Source organism: Nyctereutes procyonoides, unplaced genomic scaffold (assembly GCF_905146905.1).
Source record: "Nyctereutes procyonoides isolate TBG_1078 unplaced genomic scaffold, NYPRO_anot_genome, whole genome shotgun sequence".
NCBI classification, from domain to species: Eukaryota; Metazoa; Chordata; class Mammalia; order Carnivora; family Canidae; genus Nyctereutes; species Nyctereutes procyonoides.
The window spans coordinates 19,488,101-19,508,809 of NW_026575051.1; the positions used below are offsets into that span (position 1 = coordinate 19,488,101).

A 20,709-nucleotide genomic window follows, 5' to 3' on the forward strand; every position below is an offset into this window, starting at 1 on the left:
TAAAAACATGAGAGGAAAATTTGGGGGAGTCCGTAATTTTTAAAGCTATATTCACTTATTAAATATTAATTTTATTGAGTTGCTGTGTTCTACAAGAGATAGACAATTTATAGAGCTGTACAGGAGCTTTGAGTATTGGATAGAGCAAATATAGAGAGCCAGCACACAGCAGGGCTACCAAAACCTGTACAGGAAACTCAGCGAAGCTTATCTGAAAAAATAACCTTCATGCTGAGTTCATGGAAACTGAACCTTATGAATTGAAAGGCACAGAGAGTTGAGCATGGCTGAAGCCTGGGCTGCAGGGAGGGGAGGGCAGAGCATTGAGAGATGAGTCTACAATTATAAGCAGGAAGCAGGTCATGAAGAGCCTGAGAGACAATAAGAATGTGGGACTCTCTAAGGGAGGCACTGGAAGGTCTTAAAAATTTCCAAGCTAGGGGGGATCCCTGGGTGGCGCAGCGGTTTGGCGCCTGCCTTTGGCCCAGGGCGCGATCCTGGAGACCCCGGATCGAATCCCACGTCGGGCTCCCGGTGCATGGAGCCTGCTTCTCCCTCTGCCTATGTCTCTGCCTCTCTCTCTCTCTCTGTGACTATCATAAATAAATAAAAAAGTTTAAAAAAAATTTCCAAGCAAGGGAATGAATAGATGGCAAGACAAGATCTGCATTCACTAACTTCAAGGATAAGGTCACAGCAAGGTAGCCAGCTAAGAGGCTATTTTGATCCTACAGGTGAGAAGACTAGAGAGGTGAAGTGGGCAAGAAGTAGAAAGATGCAAGAAGGGTTTTTTGTTTGTTTGGTTTTTTTTTTGTTTTGTTTTTTTTTAAGAGGGAATGGACAGGACTTGGTAGGCAGTGCTTGTGGGAAATAAGGCAAAAAATGAGTCAAAGGTGGCCCCATGGTTCTAGTTTAGAAAACTAAAGCATTTGCCTGAACATCCAGAAATTCTCAATGCCCAGAGAGGAACAGTCTATGGATAAAGAGCATAAATTCAGTTTTGACAAGTCAAGTTTGAGATGACTATTATTTACTCTAGTAGAAAGCATTGCTGCTCAGTAGAAATATAATGCAAAGCCATGAAGGCCAGCCACAGGTATAATCTTAAATTTTATAGCAGCCACATTAAAAAAGTAAAATGAAATAAGTGAAATTAATTTCAATAATATATTAAACCCAATATATCCAAAATATTATTATTTCAGCATAAAATAAACAAGTTATTGAGATATGCCATTTTTCCTATAGCATCTTAGAAATATGAAGTATGATTTATACTTATGGCACATCTCAATCTGGACTAGCCAAATTTTAAGGCTTAGTACCCACATATGGCTAGTGGCTATGATATTGACAGTGCAGATCCTAAGGGCAATTGGATAAATGGGTCTGGAGGTCAACAGAACAGCATAGACTAGAGGAAAAAAAATCTGGAAGCATCGCTGTATATTAACTGAAGTGGTAAAGTAATTCAGATTACCTGAGAAGAGTGTTACTTAAAAAGTAAGGAAAGTGTTTCACAGAGCCCTAAGGAACACTAGCATTTAATTTTTTCAAGTAATCTCTGCACCCAATGTGGGGCTTGAACTCACAACCCTGAGATCGAGTCATATGCTCTACCAACTGAGCTAGCCAATTGCTCCCCCCATATAGTTATGGCTGAGTTCTCCAAGGGGGCGGGGTGCCAGTTTTATAAGGACCTGCCCGAGGTCTCTGTTGGGACGCCCCCCCCCATATCTTACGCTAAAATGGGTTTGTGGGGAGCAGGGGGGCGAATGGGGTCGTTTAGTGTGGTTACACGTGGTACAAATGTGTTATTGTGCGGCTTTACGTTGGGGGTGGGTTTAGGATTGTGTGCATATGTGTAAATATGCGGGAGGTTTGTGGTGTTCTGGGCAGGCTTAGAGGTGGGTGGAATCCGCTTGGTGACGCTGTCTTTAGGTAGAGTTTATTTGGTGACTCGGTGTTTGGGGAGGGGTTTGGTATGGCCGGAATGTGTCCTGTTGTGGAGGTTAATGCTAGAAAGGCGGGGAGGTTCTGGCGATGGCGTTGCGAGGTTGGTTGTTATGAGTCTTTTCGTGGTGTATGTGAAGTCCGGTTTGTTGTTTTTACATCAGAGTCACTGTGGCGGGACTCTCGGGTGTGTGGTTCGGTTGGGAGGGGGTGCTTCTTCTCAACTGGGGCAGATGGGCTGGTTGCCAAGGCGATGGTGCGGGGGTGTCTGAGGAAATGCTTTGGGCTCACATCTGGGTTGGGTGTCTCGGCCTGGAAGCCCGGTCGGCCGATGGGCGCGGCGCGCGAGCTGATTGGGGGCGCTCCTGAAGATTGAGAAAAAAAGTCGAGAGATAAAGGGAAGTGATAAAGTTTATATGCACGGGTATTTTCTTCGTGATCTCTACGTCTTTTTGCTCGTGACTAATTGCTAATACTAGCCTGTGGATGTCCTGTATACTTGATAGAAATATGATTTTGTTGTACTTTGGGTTAAGGGTGTGAGTGTTTATCGGTAGATTGATTCACACTGTCATTTTAACAAAACATAAACTAGACTCTGCTTTGTGGAGGGTGGGAATTTTTCTTTACCTAAGTATTAAATAATATTACCAACTTAAATATATACATATGTCTCAGTCAACCCAACTGTAATAGCTGGAATCAGAGGAAGCAATAAAACAGGAAGTGCCACAAATATGGAAACAAATCAGACCTAAATAAGGTAGTGAGGGATAGAAACAGAAGGTGTCCAATGTCAAACAAAGCACTTACAGTGAAATTGGACCATAGAGGGGGCTTTCCCAGGAAGAAATCACACTCCAGCCACTGGTTGTTAGCAAAAGGGGAATGGATGCCTTGTTTATGCAGCTCTGTGAGGCCTCACACCCTGCCCTTGGGGGACCTGTGCTGGGGGAGGGAGGTAAGAGCTGAGAGGGAAGACAGCAGGGTGCTTGTGCCATATCAGATCTCCATCAACATGCAACCCCAAAAGATTGTGACTGTGAGAGCTTTGTAAATCAACTCTTAGGGTGCTTGCTTCAGGGCAAATAGCACAACAAATTAATCCTTTCTCCATGAAATGCAGCAAAGTTTGTATCTATGCTGAATTCAAATTGCTCATTAGCTCTGACATGTTCCTAATGAGGTTATAATGCTCTGGGACAGAGATCAAGTCACTGAGCACAAATAGCTAGAGATAGAATCATAGAAAAATAAAGTTATAAGGACCTCAGAGCAGTGCTTTTAAAACTTTGACACAAATCACCTAGAAATTCCCATTCAGGATGTCCACAATAGAGTCTGAGAAGTCCCATGTCTAAAGAGCTCCCAGGTAATGCTGATGCACTTTGACTAGCAAGGTCCAAGAAATCATGGAATCTAGTCCCCTTAACCTAGAGGTAAGGACAGTAGAGCCAAGAGACTTATAATTGAGAGCCTGCTGAAACTTCCCTGAGGATTATTTTCGGGTAGTTGGGCATTTATTCATAGACCTTAGATCCACCTGAAATTTTTAAAATAGAAGCATAGGGACTAGGTAAGGTGGCCAACCATCCTAGTTTCCTCAAGGCTGGGATATGAGATTTTCTATTTTAAAACCAGGAAAATTCCAGACCAACCAAGATAAGTCTTTTATCCTAGTAGGACGATTTTGAATCTACTCATTATATTGTATCAGGACTATTATCATTTTTACCTTGTCAGTCCCTGAGTGCTGGGATCATAACCTACTATGAAGGCAAGCACCTAAGTATCCTGTCCTAAAGTCCTTCAAGAATGGATGCTTCAACAAGATTATATCTCCCCAACCTTTTAACACCATATTGCTAAGTACCTTTCATTTTTAATTTTTTTAATGTCTTTAATTAAGTCAAGGTGGTGCACAATGTTATATTAGCTTTAGATATATAACATAGTGAATCAATTACTTTCTATGTTACATTCACCACGAGTCTAGTTCCCGTGAACCACCATACAACACTAATTAGAATACCATTGGCTTCCTTCCTTGTGCTGTACCTTTTATCCCTGTGACTTATTCATTCCATAACTGGAAGCCTGTACCTCCTACTCTCCTGCTAAGTACCTTTCTAAGAGACCGTCTCCAGTAGGTCTCAAAGTAGAGCATAAAAAAGGAGTATAAAGAATACAGAGAAATAAATACTCAAGCCTCTCATGTTCTTTTTAACTACACAAATCTATTTTAATTTTCCCCCGTTTGAAAAAAAATGTATCTAAGAGATAAAAAAACTTGTATAAGTCTCAAACACCCATTAAAAACATCTTTGGTAAAATCACTAAAATAGCAGTAATACTCGGATGCATCCCTGAGAATGAAAACAGAAAGTATGCTGTGCACAATCGAAATGATTAGAAATGAAAATCTCTTTCTACATTGCTATTTTGCTCACTAGAATTAGGCCCATTAACATTTGATAGAATAATAAACAGTTAAGAAAGCAAAAGGGGAAAGCTTTCAGACTAGTCAATGCTAGCAACGTACTGCTGAGGTTTTGAAAAAAGAATGTCAGGATACTGATTTCATGTGCAATCAAAACGCAGACTTAGCATTTTAGTAATCCTGATCACATTGACCTACTGTGGAATTTACCTGTTTAAATAAGGCGCCAACATAGTCTAGCTGAATCACTTGGCTTAATATTCATGCAGTTAGGACACTTAAAACAATGGAAGGAAAGAAGTGTGGCTAAATATATGCAATGCATTTGAAATAGGTAAAAGATAGAACCCTAGACACTCAGCAATCATTACCTGGAAATTAAAGAGGGCAGAAGCAATCCTATTATGCATTATAAACAGCCTAGCTGCTGACTTAATGGTAGTTTGACTAGCAAAACCACGGAGTCCTTGCTCCAATATTAATAGGAAATGTATTGTACGAATCCAATAGTTCATGAAATTAACAAGGAAAATGAACTGGAGTGGAGCAACTTTGCAAGTAATGGGAAGGCATTAGCAATTGCTTCCCCAGAGCATACTGAACACTTAAAAAGAGGTTGGGGAGAGTACATGTATATAAATGAGAATGGACATTATTGGAATTTTTAAATAATACTTCAAATGTAAATACTTTTCAAATTCTCCATTGGTTGCAAGTCTTTTCAAGAAGAAGCTGTTAGCTCAAAATGTCAATAAGAGGTCATGGGCTATGTGACCTGGTCCACTGATATTGAAAGTTAGTTAGCTGCCATTTGAGTCAGCCTAAAATGACCATAGACTTTGATTTGACAGCTGTCACAAAAGTATTCCAATATCATTTTTATAGAACTCAATACTTCTAATAGAATCTGGAAAACAGTTTCCTTTCTATAAACCTCAACAGCCTGAACAATATATGGATGCTCACTGGGAAGCTGAAAAGTATGGTTAAGTCCACTTACAAACCAATAGATATATGATGAAAGATAACATCTTCCCCACAGACACTGCCAGGAACAATCTGACTGAAGCTTAAATTGACCAAACAAGAAGCTGAAAGGGTTTCCATAGAAGCAAGAATATGACTTCTATTTCTCCCAGACAGAGACCCATCCAAGTCTTCCAAAATTGCTGCATGAGGAAATGGAAATGCTACTAAGTTTGGAGAGTTTATAAATTTTAGCTGGTTGGTCTTCACAGTAAATCCACCTATAAATTAGAAAACAGAAAGACTGTTAACACATGGCACAAAAGACGATTATAACAAATGACCGCTAAATTCACTGGGATGTTTTTAGTACTTGAAAGTGCATATTTATACAGATACAATTCACTCACTTATTTATTCAAGAAAAAAAATCATGAGTGTCTGTTGTATGCCAGGCTCTGTGGTATGGGCTAGAGACATAGAGGGGAACAAGGGCAGGACTGGCATTGCCTTCATGTGGCCTATATTCTAAGGGTAGTGATTCTCAACAACGGTGGTTTTGACCTCTAGGGGACACCTGGTACTGTTCAGAATCACTTTTGGCTGTTATAGCTGGGTGGATGGCAGTGCTACTGGCATCTGGTGGGTAGAGGTAGGGATACTGTTAAACATCTCCACTGCACAGGACAGTCTCCACAACTAAACATTATCCAGCCTAAAATACCAATAGTGCCAAGGGTGAGAAACTATACAATGAGAAATACAGATGCAGAACACTAAATTACTACTTACTAACTGTAAAGGTGTTGTGGTTCAGTCTTTCAGTCTTTCTGCTCTAGTTCTTCATAGGGAGCCTAACCCTATCTCTTATGAGGCTCATATTTTAAACATTTTCTTTCAAAAGCAACATTCAATCAACCATATGGGCAAATAATAATAGTAGCAGTATTAGCAGTAGGGCTACACTTTTTGCAGTCTTTCCCTGACCCCACTTCCATGTGACTCATCGGTACTGCTACTGATTCAGCTGCAGGGGTCTTCTAAACCCCACCCCCCTGTCATTAAAATGCAAACACCGAGTCTACATGCCTCAGTACATATACTATAATATTTCTGCATTATGTGCATTATAAAATATACCAAAAGGGAAATAAAAATAAGATATCAATAATTAGTGGCCCTAATGTTTTCATTCCACATCCCAACAGAGTCCACGAAGTGAATTAAGTCATGCACTTCAAGACTCCAGGATTCTACCTCTTACAATTTCCATATTTCATCTAATACCACAACCACCAACAGCTCTACCATTCAGCCCTACTAGAATTTCAATTTTTGCATATGCTGTTTCTAATTCCTACAAGCTTTTCTCTGCCATTTGCCCCCTTGTGAATTCTTGCTCATCTTTCAAAACCCTGCTCAAGAGCCATCTCTATAAAATATTGCCTGACCCTTATCTTGCTCCCTTCACTGACTTTGTTTAGGATTGTACTCATGTCACTCACTACAGTGACTAGCTTAACATTTTTATGCCTAGATCAATAACTCTTGGAAGAGAAGAATTATGTGTTTTTCATCTTTGTACACACCAGTTCCTCAGACAGAACTTAGAATGGACAGTTCTTAAACAAATAAAAGAGCTCAGGCCAGATCATCTGGTGAGAAGAGATACAAGGTCATAAGGAGTCATATGCTTTTCTTCAGTGTCTTACAAATGCTATGAAACAGCGAAGCTTTTAAAGAACTGAGGTATTATAATTTGAAGTGAATGCCATAAGGCATTTTTTATTCCTATTATTATTTCTACAATCTCAAACTTAGATGCCACCCAAATAAAAACAATTTTTGACTCTGCCTAAACAGAAAAAAAGTAAAGCGGAGACTTGCTGATTATTCATTTAATTAAAAAAACAAACAATTATCTAAATTGGTGATTCAAACCACAAGAGCATATTTACTTGAATTACTTGGTTTGGTTGTTTACAATGATCAAATCAACTAGATTGCTCTCTGCTTCTTTTCACTTTGGCCCATGAGTCCTCCAAGGTATTTCTCACCACCTCAGAGATGTGGTTAACAAGTGAACGAGAATTCCTACAGTCTTCTCTGTGTATACAACAAGCCTTGGGCTGTTGAAAACATAAAGTACTGAATTCTGGCTCTTTTAGGAAAGATTCCATGTGTGTTAGTTTATATCCGTATGTCTATCCACCCAACTCCACTTATTCAATCAATGAACTGCCTAGTATGCACCAAGCTGCTGGGTACTAATGCTAAACCTCTGAGCAGGAGAGACATGGTCCCTGCCTTTATGAAGCTCAGAGTCCAGCAGCACCATAAAGATGGAGTAGACAGGGCAGCCCGGGTGGCCCAGTGGTTTAGTGCTGCCTTTGGCCTGAGGCGTGATCCTGGGGACCCGGGATCAAGTCCCATGCCGGGCTCCCTGCATGGAGCCTGCTTCTCCCTCTGCCTGTGTCTCTGCTTCTCTCTCTCTCTGTGTCTCTCGTGAACAAATAAATAAAATATTTAAAAGAAAAAAAGATGGAGTAGACAGATGCCATCACAGGGAAAGAAAGGGGAGCTACAAGAGTCACATTGGGAGCACCTAGTCTCCTCTGGGAATTCTTTTAGGAGATCAGAGGAGCAGTTTCTACTGATGCAATCTTATAACCGAAAGAAATGATGAATCACAAAGGTTTTACCACTGTATATTACATTTACTTGAATGTTGGCCTTTTTATCTTCTGTCTTATCTCTTCAAACAACTTACCCTGTCCCCGGGAACAGCCTGAACAGGTCCTGATGGACACGCAGTCAGTACGATCAAAATTAACAAAGGTTGTGTTAGATATTATCAGTTCCCATCTTTTGGGAGTTTTGATCCCAGCTGACATACACAGGCTTCCCTGTAATTTTGAAAGAAAAAAAAAGAAGGGAACTGACCACATGAAATAAAATTTGTAATGCACACATAAAAATAAGAGAATAAAAAGACAACCTGGAGAGTGGAAGAAAATATTTACAAATCACAAATATGACAAAAGATCACAATAGGATGCACTATACACGAATGAGAATGATTAAATAAAAAATAGTGATGATACCAAGTGCTGATAATTTCCATAGTGGCCACAGCAACTGTGGAAAACAGGTTGGCAGTTTCTTATCAAGTTAAATAAACTCTTATCATAGGACCTAGCAATTCAAATCCTAGGTATTTACCTTTGAGAAATGACAACTTATGTTCATACAAAAACCTTACACAAATGACTATGACAGTTCCATTTATAATCATCAAATCTGGAAATAACTCAAATGTCTTAAATGAATGGATTAAACAGACAGTGGTACATCCATATAGTGGGATACTACCCAGCAACAATAAAGAATAAAATACTGCTTCTTGCAACAAGTTAGGCAAATCCCAAAGACATTTGAGAGTGAAAGAAGCCAGGCTCAAAAGGTTGCATGCTATCTGATTCTGTTTAGATGATTATTCAAAAGATAAAGCTATAATGACAGAAAATTGATTAGAACTCCCTTGAGGCTAGACTTGAGAGGAGGATGTGGCTACAAAGATGGAGCTTGAGGCAGGTAATTTTGAGTTGAACCAACTGTTTTGTATCTTCATTATGGTGGTGGTGGTGGTGGTGGTTACACTAATCTACAGATACGCTTAAAATCATAGAATGGTACATCAAAAAAACTCAGTTTTACTGGATGTTAATATAAAAAATAAAAATTAGAAAATCTAAAAAGAAACAAAAACTGCTTCTAGTATTTTCCACAAAATCTCTTCAACAAACTCCATCTAATCAAGTTGTTAGTGTTTTTTACTCTTCTACTCTTAAAAATAATTGTATGCCTGAGAATCACCAAAAATTTGTCAGGGGCCTCCACCATGAAAGACAGTGCTGAAAAGAAAGAAAGAAAAGCAAACCAGTGGCAACAAAGCCAGTATACAAATCAGAAGAACAGTTCACCACTATTATTAAAAACCTCAAGGAAATAAGTATATTATATCCATGAAACAAGAAGCCCCAAAAGAGATTTTTCAGAAAAGAAAAAAAAGAACAAAAAATGAGAGAGCAGAAATAATCAATTTAATTTAAAAAGAATGAGAGAGCAGAAATAATCAATTTAATTTAAAAAGAATGAGGAAATACCCCTGAAAACAGAATAAAAAGACAGTTGACAAATCAGAGAGAACATTAAGTAGAAAAGCAATCAAGGCCCCCCACCACCCAAATAATAATAATTTTAAAAAGAAAGAAAGAAAGAGAGAGAGAGAGAGAGAGAGAGAGAGAGAGAGAGAGAAACATGAAGAATTATTAAAGAAATGACTGAAGAAAACTTCTCAGAAGGGAGAGATTTTCTAAATTGCAAAGTCCCATGTGGTGCCTAACACAGTCGTTAGAACAAAAAGCTACACGAGGGACATCATCTTAAAACTGCAGAATACCAGGGACAAGATTCTAAAAATTTCCGAAGAAGAAAATCTAAAATGTTACAAAATAGACCTAGGTCACAGTATATTAAACTAGTCAACCTCAGTGCTAGAATCTAGAAGACAATGGAGCATTTCCCTTCAAAGTGTCAAGGCAAAATGAACTTCAACCTCTTCTTCCATAACCGAAAACCTATGAATAAGGGGGGGGGGGGTCTGTTGGTAGCTCCAAACATTTACCTTCCATAGACCTCCACTTTGTTCAGAAGGTTACTATTGGCTACATTCTAACAAAAATGAGGTATTAAAACAGAAAGAAGGAAAATGTGTGAATCAGAAATAAAAGTTCCAATACAAGGAGACATGAAGGAAAACTCTAGGATGTTGGTCAAGAGAAATTTCAGGGTGCAGCTATGAACTCCTTCTCCAAAACTGCTGGTGCGCTTGTAAACACTTGGAACTGTTTTTTGACACTATTCACTAAAGCTGAAGGGATATCCTCTGACCCAGCAATTTTATAATATGGCATATATTCAACAAAAGTACATGCACATGAACACCATGCGACACAGGAAAGAATGTTCATGATGTCATTATTGTTAGTAGCCCAAGCCTAAAAATCTTCAAATGTCCATCAATAGCAACATGCCTTTAAAAAAAACTGTGGTATAGTCCTGAAGTGAAATACTATATAACGACTGGAAGAACAAATTATTGTAACATATAAAAATTATATAAAAACATGAATGAATCTCACAAACATAATGTTGTGCCAAAAAAGCCTGGCACAAAAGAATTACTACTCTATGATTCTATCTATATAAAGTTCAAAAACAGACTTCAAATTAATCTATGTCTATAGAGGTCTGAGTAATGGTTCCACTTTGGCTGGTGGAGCTAGGGAGGGGGGTTGTGGTGGGAGGAGGTATGAAGGGACTTCAAAGGAATGAGTAATGTTCTATTTCTTGACCTGGGTGGTATATACATGGGTTTTGCTTTATAAAAATCTATTGAGCTCTTCACTTGTGATTGGTGCACTTTTCTCCATAAACATTCTATTTCAATAAGACATTTATTTTAAGAAGTGGAATGAGCAAGACAGAAAAGTAACATACAAGATGAGAGGAAAGAAAGAAGTTAAAGGAGTTTCAGGTCCTTGCATTGCTTAGGTAAAGTTTAACAGGGCTATTGTAATTTAGCCTTCATTAAGACGAGAGGGCATGTTGAAAATTTAAGTCCAATAACTAACATAATCATAACAAAATGAGTAACTTTCAAATAAGTAAATATAGAAAAGATATTCTTCAATGCAAGACAGATCAAGTTTGAAAAGTGGGAAAGAAAGAAGAAGAAGAAAAGAAAGAAAGAAAGAAAAGAAAAGAAAGAAAGAAAGAAAGAAAGAAAGAAAGAAAGAAAGAAAGAAAGAAAGAAAGAAAGAAAAAGAGAGAGAGAAAGAAAATGGATTGCCAACTTGGAGTACAAAGTAAGATGGTAAAAATAAATGCAAATATATGGGAAACATCAGCATGTGGATAATTGAAGCCACTAGAGAAAATGAGATTTTTGCCCAGGGAAAGCAAGTGCATTGAGAAAACAACAGACCGTACAACAGAATTTAGAGAAACAAAAGGATGAAAGGTCTAAATTAAGAAGATAAATCCACAAGAGAAAATAGGAAGTAACCCCCCTCCCCCGCCAAGAAATAGTAAGAAGAATTAAGCCGTCCATCAGCATCTGTCTGAATAAGATGTATGTTAAAGTATTATTATCTGCTCAAATGAATTTCAGTAACAATAAAAAGGCAACCGTCCCACAGATACTTCCCAAAGTAGGGCGACCACAATTCACATCCAAATCAGGACATTTCTGAGAGTGAAAGGAGATGCTAATGAAATAGGACTTAAGGACAACAAGGTATAAACCACAGACCAGCCAGACTGGGGTGCATAGTGATAGAAGGCATCTCATTTTCTGGTATATTAAAGCCATCCTCCCTGAAAGTTATACCACCAACCTCAATATAACAATATAAAGGTTATGTTGAGTGTATTTATGAATACATAAATATTCTTAAAAGAGAAAAATCCTTTTTAATGAAAAGTTGTCCTATTAACTAGTGTTTGTTTTAGGACAGGACTCACTGGTAATTGCGTGTCACCAATTATGTGTAGGTGGAAGATCTAAGAAAGGATAGGCCACAGTCTCTGAAAATCTTACTTCCTAGAGGAGTGGCAGGCATGACAGACAGAAGCTAAATTCCTAGTTCTATAACCACAGATGGTCGGTCATCCTTTTTTCTTTTAACAACTGACACAATTTCATGTGACAATAAAGTGATTCCCAAATAATCTGAGCAATCTTGCATTAAATAGAGATTCATAGATGTTTTTTTCTTTTTTGTTTTTGACCTTAGAACTTCACAGAGCCTTTAGAGGGTGAATATGCAGTATGCATTTCAGGGAATGGAGGTACTATAACAGCATATCCTAAATGTAATTAACCTAAGAATCTTGCTTTCCTCAGAACTCCTCTTGGGACTCGCCTTCCATGAAAAGCACTGGAAAATATTGGATTAGGCAATGCTCGTTGTCAAAGCTATTTCCATGTGCAACTGGAAGAGTATTCAGCCACATGTGGCAGGATATGCCATGGTCCTAGATCCATAATATTAAGCATAGATCTTGGGCTACCATTAGAGTTCCCAAACCTTCCCTCTCTTTACCTGTTAATTCAGGAGTTCTAACTAGATCAACTCTCAGGGAGTAGTTAGCTCTAAAATTCCATGTTTTTAATGATTGGATGCCTAACCAGGCTCTAGATCTTTCCTAGAACAAACCTTTTAACATCTCCTATTCAGGGATTTTTGACCTGCACTTTCCTAAGGAGAAGAGATCTTCACTTGGCCACATTGCATTCATGGTGAATCACACCCCAGAGGGGGGATTATTTTTTCATTATCTCATGATAAGCACCCTTTTGTCATAATTTATATCTTAATTTGTGTCACTCTCCCATTAATTACAGTGTCTATTTAGTATCAATTAAGATGTTGTGACATTAATTTACTAGGACACTTAGTGACTCATTTTGTTTTTGGCATCTTCTCTAAGGTTATTTCTGAGGAAGTTAAGAGCCTTTGATCTATCAGTATCATTGAATCTAAATCTAGGTTCCGTCCTTTCTTGAAAATCCTTCAATCTAAAAAGAAGATTCATCTTTCAAGGTGGTAATCCTTCCAGATAAAAGGAAAAATGGGCAGGTATTTCCCTCCTGAAAAGGATGGTTCAAAAAAGATATAACTAAATTTGAGGTTTAAACATAGGAAAATGAAGCCTAGTAAGAAAATTATTATTTTTTAAAAGACTTTATTTATTTATTTGACAGAGAGAGAGAACACAAGCAGGGAGACTGGCCAGCAGAGGGTGAGGGAGAAGCAGGCTCTGTGCTAAGTGGGGAGCCAGATATGGGGCTCCATCCCAAGACCCCAGGATCGTGACCCAAGATGAAGACAGATGCTTGACTGAGCCACCTAGGTGCCCCAAGAAAATTATTTTTTTAATCTTAATATTTATACCTATACCTATAAAATAACCTCCAAAGGAAGTACAAAGGGCAATCATTATTTAAATTTCAATTCGTCCAAGTATTGAGGAACAAACTGAAGAGAATGCTCTTTTGTTGGTTTCCAGAAATACTATAGATCTCTTCCATCTATGATTATTATGACAATGTGAAATGAATATGCATGTAACTCCTTCAAGAACAAGAACTTAGGGGACCCATTACAGATCTAAAGCCTACTGAGACCAATGGCAGTCATGGACTTCCCTTAAGGGGAACCAGTAGTCCTAGTTCTACATCTGGGATTTTTTTTTTTTTAACCTCATCTACACTTTGGAACCCTGGCCATGCAATAGCAGAGAAGTCATCTATAGTCTGTTGTTTATCATGTAGAAACCCACACTTAGGCAAATATTAGGGAATCATCTAAGAAACCCTGTATACAATGTAAGTATATGCTACTTCTTTGGGGGTCACCCTAAATAGAATAAGGATCCAATGGACAAAATGTTGATGTCAAAACTTGGCAAACCATAATACAAAGAGAAAATGTGAAGTTATGCCATTCCATAATCCTTATGAGGTTAAATTAGCCTAAAATTATTAGGTTTATTATTGAATTGGTATGAAAATGATGCTAAGTAGCAACCAAGTAAGAATTCTTCAAGCTACTCATGATTTTTATAACTTATATGGACTCATTATATTGAAACCTTGTGTATATTTGAATTTTATCATATCACCAGTGCTACAAATATAAAGCTCTCCCAACTTTTACCAATTAAACACAAGATTCACTGAAGAATGCTATGAAAATTACATATCTTGGATCACCAGGGAACCTAGCACATTCTGTTTTGATGGACAGCCTAAAACAACTACACTAAGGCACTTACCTTGTGGGCAAAATGGCCAAGTAATAAGCTGTCAGTAACTGAAGTATTTGCATCACTTTCCAAGATGTCAATTCCAAAATCTCTGCATGAATAAACTTGGAAGTTTTTCAGGTGAAGATTGCTACTTCTAGAAATCTATAAAATAATAGCATATGTTATGGCAAAGGTCTGCAGCTTGGTTTTTCTCGCAGACTTCCTATAGCCTCTTTAATTATTGATTAAGTATAAATAAGCATGCTATGCCATATTTAAGCAGTTTTTGTCCATCAATATCTGTACAGACATCCCAAAGTTGCCGTGAGGTCAGCACTAACTAGTCCCTTTTGGTAACATCCCCTCTGTACTTTCCATTTCTCCTCATAATAACTGTTACATTAAAAATGTCAGGGTGAATTCTTCACATATCTAGAATAAACTTGCAGTTGTCAAATCACACAAAATTAATGGAGAAAACTAGAGCATCCAGGAACTCCAGTGCTTACTATTTTGCTCAGTATAGTATGTATTAACTAATATTATCAGAAAATTATAAATATGAAATAAGTGATTCAGCATGACTACAGACTCAAAATATGTTATGACAACTCATACTCATGACAACTTCGGTTAATGGGGCCAAACAGGGATTGAATATTAACAAATTAACTTGGTAGACTGGAAAGATTCCCTCTAGTTTGGGGACAGAGCTCTTGGTTTTGAGCTAGCACTGATATTAACCAACTAGAGCAAGACATTTATCTTTTCCTAGACCTCAGTTCAACCATCTTTAAAATCAAGGTGGAGGTCTGGACTAGCAATTAACCTAACATAGTCATTCCTTTCTTTATTAAATAGGATCATATTTACTTTCATATCTTCAAGTGGAAGTTTCCTATTAATTAAGGCCAAGGTAGCCTTGATTTATCATAGTATCATGCTCCTATTTATCAATCGATCTTTGTGCTTGATTACGTACCAACAGCTTTTATAAAATGATAGGTCTCCGAAGACACAGAGGTTTGTTTAAACAAAATAGGTACGATCTGAACTGTTAACTTGACAATAGTTGCGACCTAATTACAGGCATCAGCCCAAGTTCTGGAAATTATAGTCATATTTAAAAAACAACCTGCACCTGTCATTAACTAGAGAAGGGGGAGAATTTTTTTTAAAGGAAGGTTTGTTTTTTTTTAAGAGTTTATTTATTTATTCATGAGAGACAGAGAGAGAGAGAGAGAGAGAGAGAGAGAGGCAGAGACATAGGCAGAGGGAGAAGCAGGCTCATGCAGGAGCCCGATGTGGGACTTGATCCCGGGTCTCCAGGATCAGGCCCTGGGCTGAAAGTGGCACTAAGCCGCTGAGCCACCTGGGCTGCCCAGCTGTATGACTTTAGCAGTATTTCAACTCCTATTCAGAAAGTTTCCTTACCTTCAAGAAAGAGTATAATAATGGTGAAGCTCCCTCAAAGTTATTAAGATGAACAAATGAGAAAATATCCGAAAATATTAGCTATCAAGCTATCAATATCATCAAATAAATATAAATTTATGCTAACATACAATAGGAATTTTACCCAGTGGAATCTTCTAAACAAGTATCTATATACATGACCTTATGTCTAATGACCAAAATACAGTCAACTATATCTAATAATGAAAATTTATTAAATCTAAACACAATGCATTTTTGATGGATGCAGAAGGCATTTCTCAATGTTAAAATTTCCAGAGACATTATAGTTAACATTGATCCATCACTATTACCTACTCCTGTTTACTAACAATGGTAAGAATAAGAGCTGTTACTATGTACCCACGAAGATCCAGGCATTCTTCTGGGCACTTTGCATGCAGGCACTTACCTAACCCTTAAAACAAACTTATCCTTTAGATATTATTACATTTTATAAATGAAGTAAGAAAAATCATGGGGTTTGCCCAACATCACACAAATAGGACTCAACTTCTTTCACTGAACATAAAGTTTCCAGGGTTCATTCATGTTGTTGCATGTATCAACACTTCATTTCTTTTCATAGCTAAGTTACATTCTATTGTATCTATTGTATCTATGTGATATATCTATAAGATATATCACATTACATTTGTACATTTGTCCAATGGTAAATATCTGTGTTGTTTCCACCTTTTGGCTATTATGAATAATGCTGCTATAGAGATTTGAGTAAAAGTTTCTCTGTGAATCTGTTTTATTTCTCTTGGGTATATATTTAGGAGTAAAGTAGATAGATCATATGGTATCTTTATATGTAACAATGTAAGGAACTGCCAGACTGTTCTCTGAAGCAACTAGACCATTTAAAATTCCCACCAACAGTGTGTGAGGATTCCAATTTCTCCACAGCTTCATCAGCACTTGTTATCATTTTTATTCTAGCCATTCTAGTGGGTGTGAAGTGATAGTTCACTATAGTTTTGATTTGTATTTCTCCATTAGCTAATTACATGGAAAATCTTTTATATATGTGTATCTTCTTTGGAAATTGTCTATTCAGATCCTTTGCTCATATTTTAAGTCAGGTTGTCTTTTTACTGTTGAGTTGTAAGAGATCTATTTCTAGATACAATTCCCTTATCAGATATATCATTTGCAAATATTATGTCCCATTGGATAGGTTTTGTTTTCACTTTCCTGATGACATCTTTTGAAACATGAAAAATTTTAATTTTGATAAAGTCCAACTTACCCGTTTTCTTTTGTTGCATATTCTTTTGATGTCATACCTAAGAATATTTAGCTAAATCCAAGGTCATGAAGATTTACCCCTTTGTTTTCTTTTTTTCTTAAGATTTTATTTATTCATTCATGAGAGACACACAGAGAGAGAGGCAAAGATATAGGCAGAGAGAGAAGGGAGCCTGATGTGGGACTGGATCCCGGGACTCCAGGATCACGCCCTGTGCTGAAGGCAGGCGCTCAACTGCTGAGCCACCAAGGCATCCCAACCCCTTTGTTTTCTTCTAAGAGTTTTATAGTTTTTGTTCAAAGTTTAGGTTTTTGATCCATTACTGAATCAATTTTTATAAATAGTATGAGATAAGGACAAACTGCATTCTTTTATATGTGGCTATCCAGTTGTTCCAGCACCATTTGTTGAGAAGACTATTATTTCTCTCACGGAATGGTCTTGGCATCCTTTTCCAAAATCAGTCCTCTGGGTTTATTTCTGGACTCTAAATTCTATTCTATTGATCTATATTTCTATCCTGTGCCCATATCACACTGTCTTGATTACTATTGCCTTGTAGTAGTTTTTGGAATAAGGAAGTGTAAATCTTTCTATGCTTCTTCAGGATTATTTTGGTGGGAGTTACTTTTTAAATTTCCTGCTATCATGTTAATTACTCTCCTTTACTCTCTTCATAAAAGTAAAGTTCCAAAAGCATTCTCATTATTTGAACTTTTTGATTAATTAAATTGGAGTATACAAGAGTTTCATCTTCAAGGATCTGTGTTTTCTTTCATGGATTTAGCACTTCTGACTGCAGAACTTGAGAAAACTGACTTTAATAATCATCTTTTAATATTTTCATATTAGGTTATTTCCTTTAGAAGGTTATTTCCTTTAGAAGGCTATTCAAGAGCATGGAGATATAGTATAAGTCTCTATAAGGCATGAATTACTTTTCTGCCTAAGATGGCACTCAGTCAGCATTTCTACTGGATTTGTCACCCCTATATTCATAATGTTTATGGGCCACAAAGTACTCTATAAAGTTAAATAAGAACTAAGAACAAACACTAAATACAATTGGGATTCTTCCTGTTAGCTACCCTAATTACATATTTTTGGGTTTTCTGCATCCACAATTATCTTCCTCTTGTTGGATATGTGAAATAAATGTCTAACTTTAATGTAACTTAATTATATGTTTTTATTCTACTTCCTGAATGCCCTGTAAACATATTTCTTCATCTATGCATCTTAGGCTCCAGATTGCTAAATGGCTGAGACCAAGTATATGTAATTTACTCTGTGTAGCACCAAATAGTGGCCTTGAATAATTTTGTATACTGCTGTTAACAGTGAGCATCCAAAGCCTCCTTATAAGAAGTCATTGTGGTAATGAAAAGTGAACGATTGAACAAGAACTTATTTCCTTTTTGAAGAAAGGTAAGAATGGCACCTTGAGCTGGAATTTTTGTGTTTCAATGATAAACAGCATTTCTTTTTTTAAGACTAAAGCATACATGATTCAGTATATTAAGGCATCAGATGCACAGCATTTGGAGTCTTGATCCTGCACCAGGCTGTGTTACTAACTGTGTGACCTTTGGCAAATACTTTTATTTTCTGAGCCTTCATTTCTTATCTCTAAATAGGCATGGAAGGTGAGGAACGGATGACCTCTACAATTCCTCCTGCTCATAAACCTCTATGATTTTGTTGGTTCCATTAGAGCTGTTGAGAAGTCACCATAAAGGAAACGAACTGACCCTGGCTTACTGAGTAGGAATTTGTTCATTCAACAGCTTTTCCACACACCTATGATGCTGTTTACTCCTTACAACTATGATAATATTGCAATGGCTCCCTAGCCATTCCCCCTAAATAAAGATGTGTAATAAATTACAATGAGAAAACAAATGACAATTTAATGAAAAACGAACATGGCTTACCCGGGCGCCACCTGCACTCCCCCAAACTGTGAAGTTTTGGAACAGGGCGGGGCCCCTGCCATCATCCCAAGGAGGCTGAAATTGAGGGTATATAAAGAGACCATACCTTGAATGCAAAACAAAGAGTAAAAATCAGCCACTTTGCATGTTTCAAATGTCCCGCATTTTCTCACTGGGAAATATAAAATGAAGGCAATGAAGAAAGGAGTGGAAATGAAGCCTGTGAGCCTTCTCTCTGACCAGCATTACCCGTCCCTCAGCCTCCACTCTCTGTTACCTCCATGATCTGCTCCTGCATCTCAGCAGATGCAAACTGCCATGATTCCAGTCTTTTCTCCCAGCCTCTCTCGAGGTCCACCCCTAAGGGTCTGGAGACCCATGCCTAGCCTATTAGAATATGCTAGGAAAGTGGAGATGAGCATGTTTACTCCCTCCAGCTTTTGTTTTTCTCCTGGAAATATCTCACTTTCACAGGATTCTGCATACTTTTTTTTTGCTCACACTACAGGGGTGCTGAGAGCTCATTGGTAAAACTTCATTATCTTAATGATAAATTCATGGCACATGTGCTAATCCCAGCCTCAGCTGGCACTTCAACACGGAGCAGCATTCTTAATTCTGATTCCACTCTCCTCTCACTGTCCATCATAGCAGTATCGCTATACCATTATTATCATAATTATTTATAGCTATCAATTACTGAGTTCTGACTATATTCCAGATGTTCTCTTAGGAGCATGATATGAGTCATCTCTAAGTATCACATCAAACTTTCAGTGTAGATCTGAAATTTTACAAATGAGGGATCTGACTCTTTTTTAAAAAGCCAACTGTTTAGGAGTAGAGACCAGATTTGAATCAGGGCCTGACTGACTCTGAAGTCCACATTTTTCCCATGTCCCTACCATGCTTCTCAGCTCTTGGCTCTTAGCAGATGACCTTACCTCCATGTACCAAAGACTTTGAATAAGTCCCCTCCCCTCTTACAGAGTACCCATTCCAGGTGAAGAGCCTCTTCCCAAAGGCTCTTTACCCAATTCAGCTCCTGAGGCCAGGCACCCTTGCCTCCAGGTTGCTCCAAACTCCTTAGAACTTTAACTGCTCTATTGAATTCCCCTCTGGGTGCAAAAGATGCACTCTGTCCTGCTTCCCTCTCAAATGATCTCCCTGTCCCTTTCCTTCCCTTCAATACCCAACTTTTATGATCCAAAATGCTTACACAGGCACATCATCAAATCTGACATTGATGCCCCAAATTACACCCTGAGAGTGCTGTACAAAAAGAACAAAAGTTAAACCATAATCCTCACACCCAAAATGTAGATGAATTTCCCCAAGGTTACCTTGTACAAGAATGCGCAATATTCTGAGTGAAGGAGAGAAGTGGAGCTTGTGATGTTTGGCTGGTCACAAGATGAAAAAAGTAGCCCAAACCAGCAACATACACCCTGTTTCCCTACAGAAATTAAGCATAGTTAAATAATAGTTATTTCAGATACAGTAAGGTTGCCAGAAAGACTCTTCTATGTGCTCATTCTGCTTTTCTATTTACTTCTTGTCAAAATATGTTGATACTTTCACAGACTATTTTACTCTTCACACACCCCAATCATTCCCCCACTACCCCAGGAATCAGGTATACTCTCATTTTTCTTCCTCCATGCAGCTCAGTTAAACTGTAATTTGCCCACCTTAATAAGTGATAGCTCATGTTAAAGCATTCTTATAAGCTTCCATAGTGAGACGCTTACTTCATCATCAATCCAAGCCCTCCTCTTTAGTGTATGCAACAGTATACAGGGGCAAAGGCATACCTTAAAACCAAG

The 20,709-nt window shown here is 37.9% G+C and overlaps 1 protein-coding gene across 1 annotated transcript in view; it reads right to left on the reverse strand.

Moving 5' to 3' along the window:
• PKHD1 (PKHD1 ciliary IPT domain containing fibrocystin/polyductin) overlaps positions 1 to 20,709 on the reverse strand; it is a 459,739-nt gene that overhangs the window by 232,745 nt on the left and 206,285 nt on the right. Inside the window, 5 exon segments of the mRNA XM_055330173.1 lie at positions 5,394 to 5,640; positions 8,130 to 8,265; positions 14,264 to 14,398; positions 18,884 to 18,989; positions 20,227 to 20,339. Coding sequence (XP_055186148.1) covers positions 5,394 to 5,640; positions 8,130 to 8,265; positions 14,264 to 14,398; positions 18,884 to 18,989; positions 20,227 to 20,339 — 737 coding nt within the window.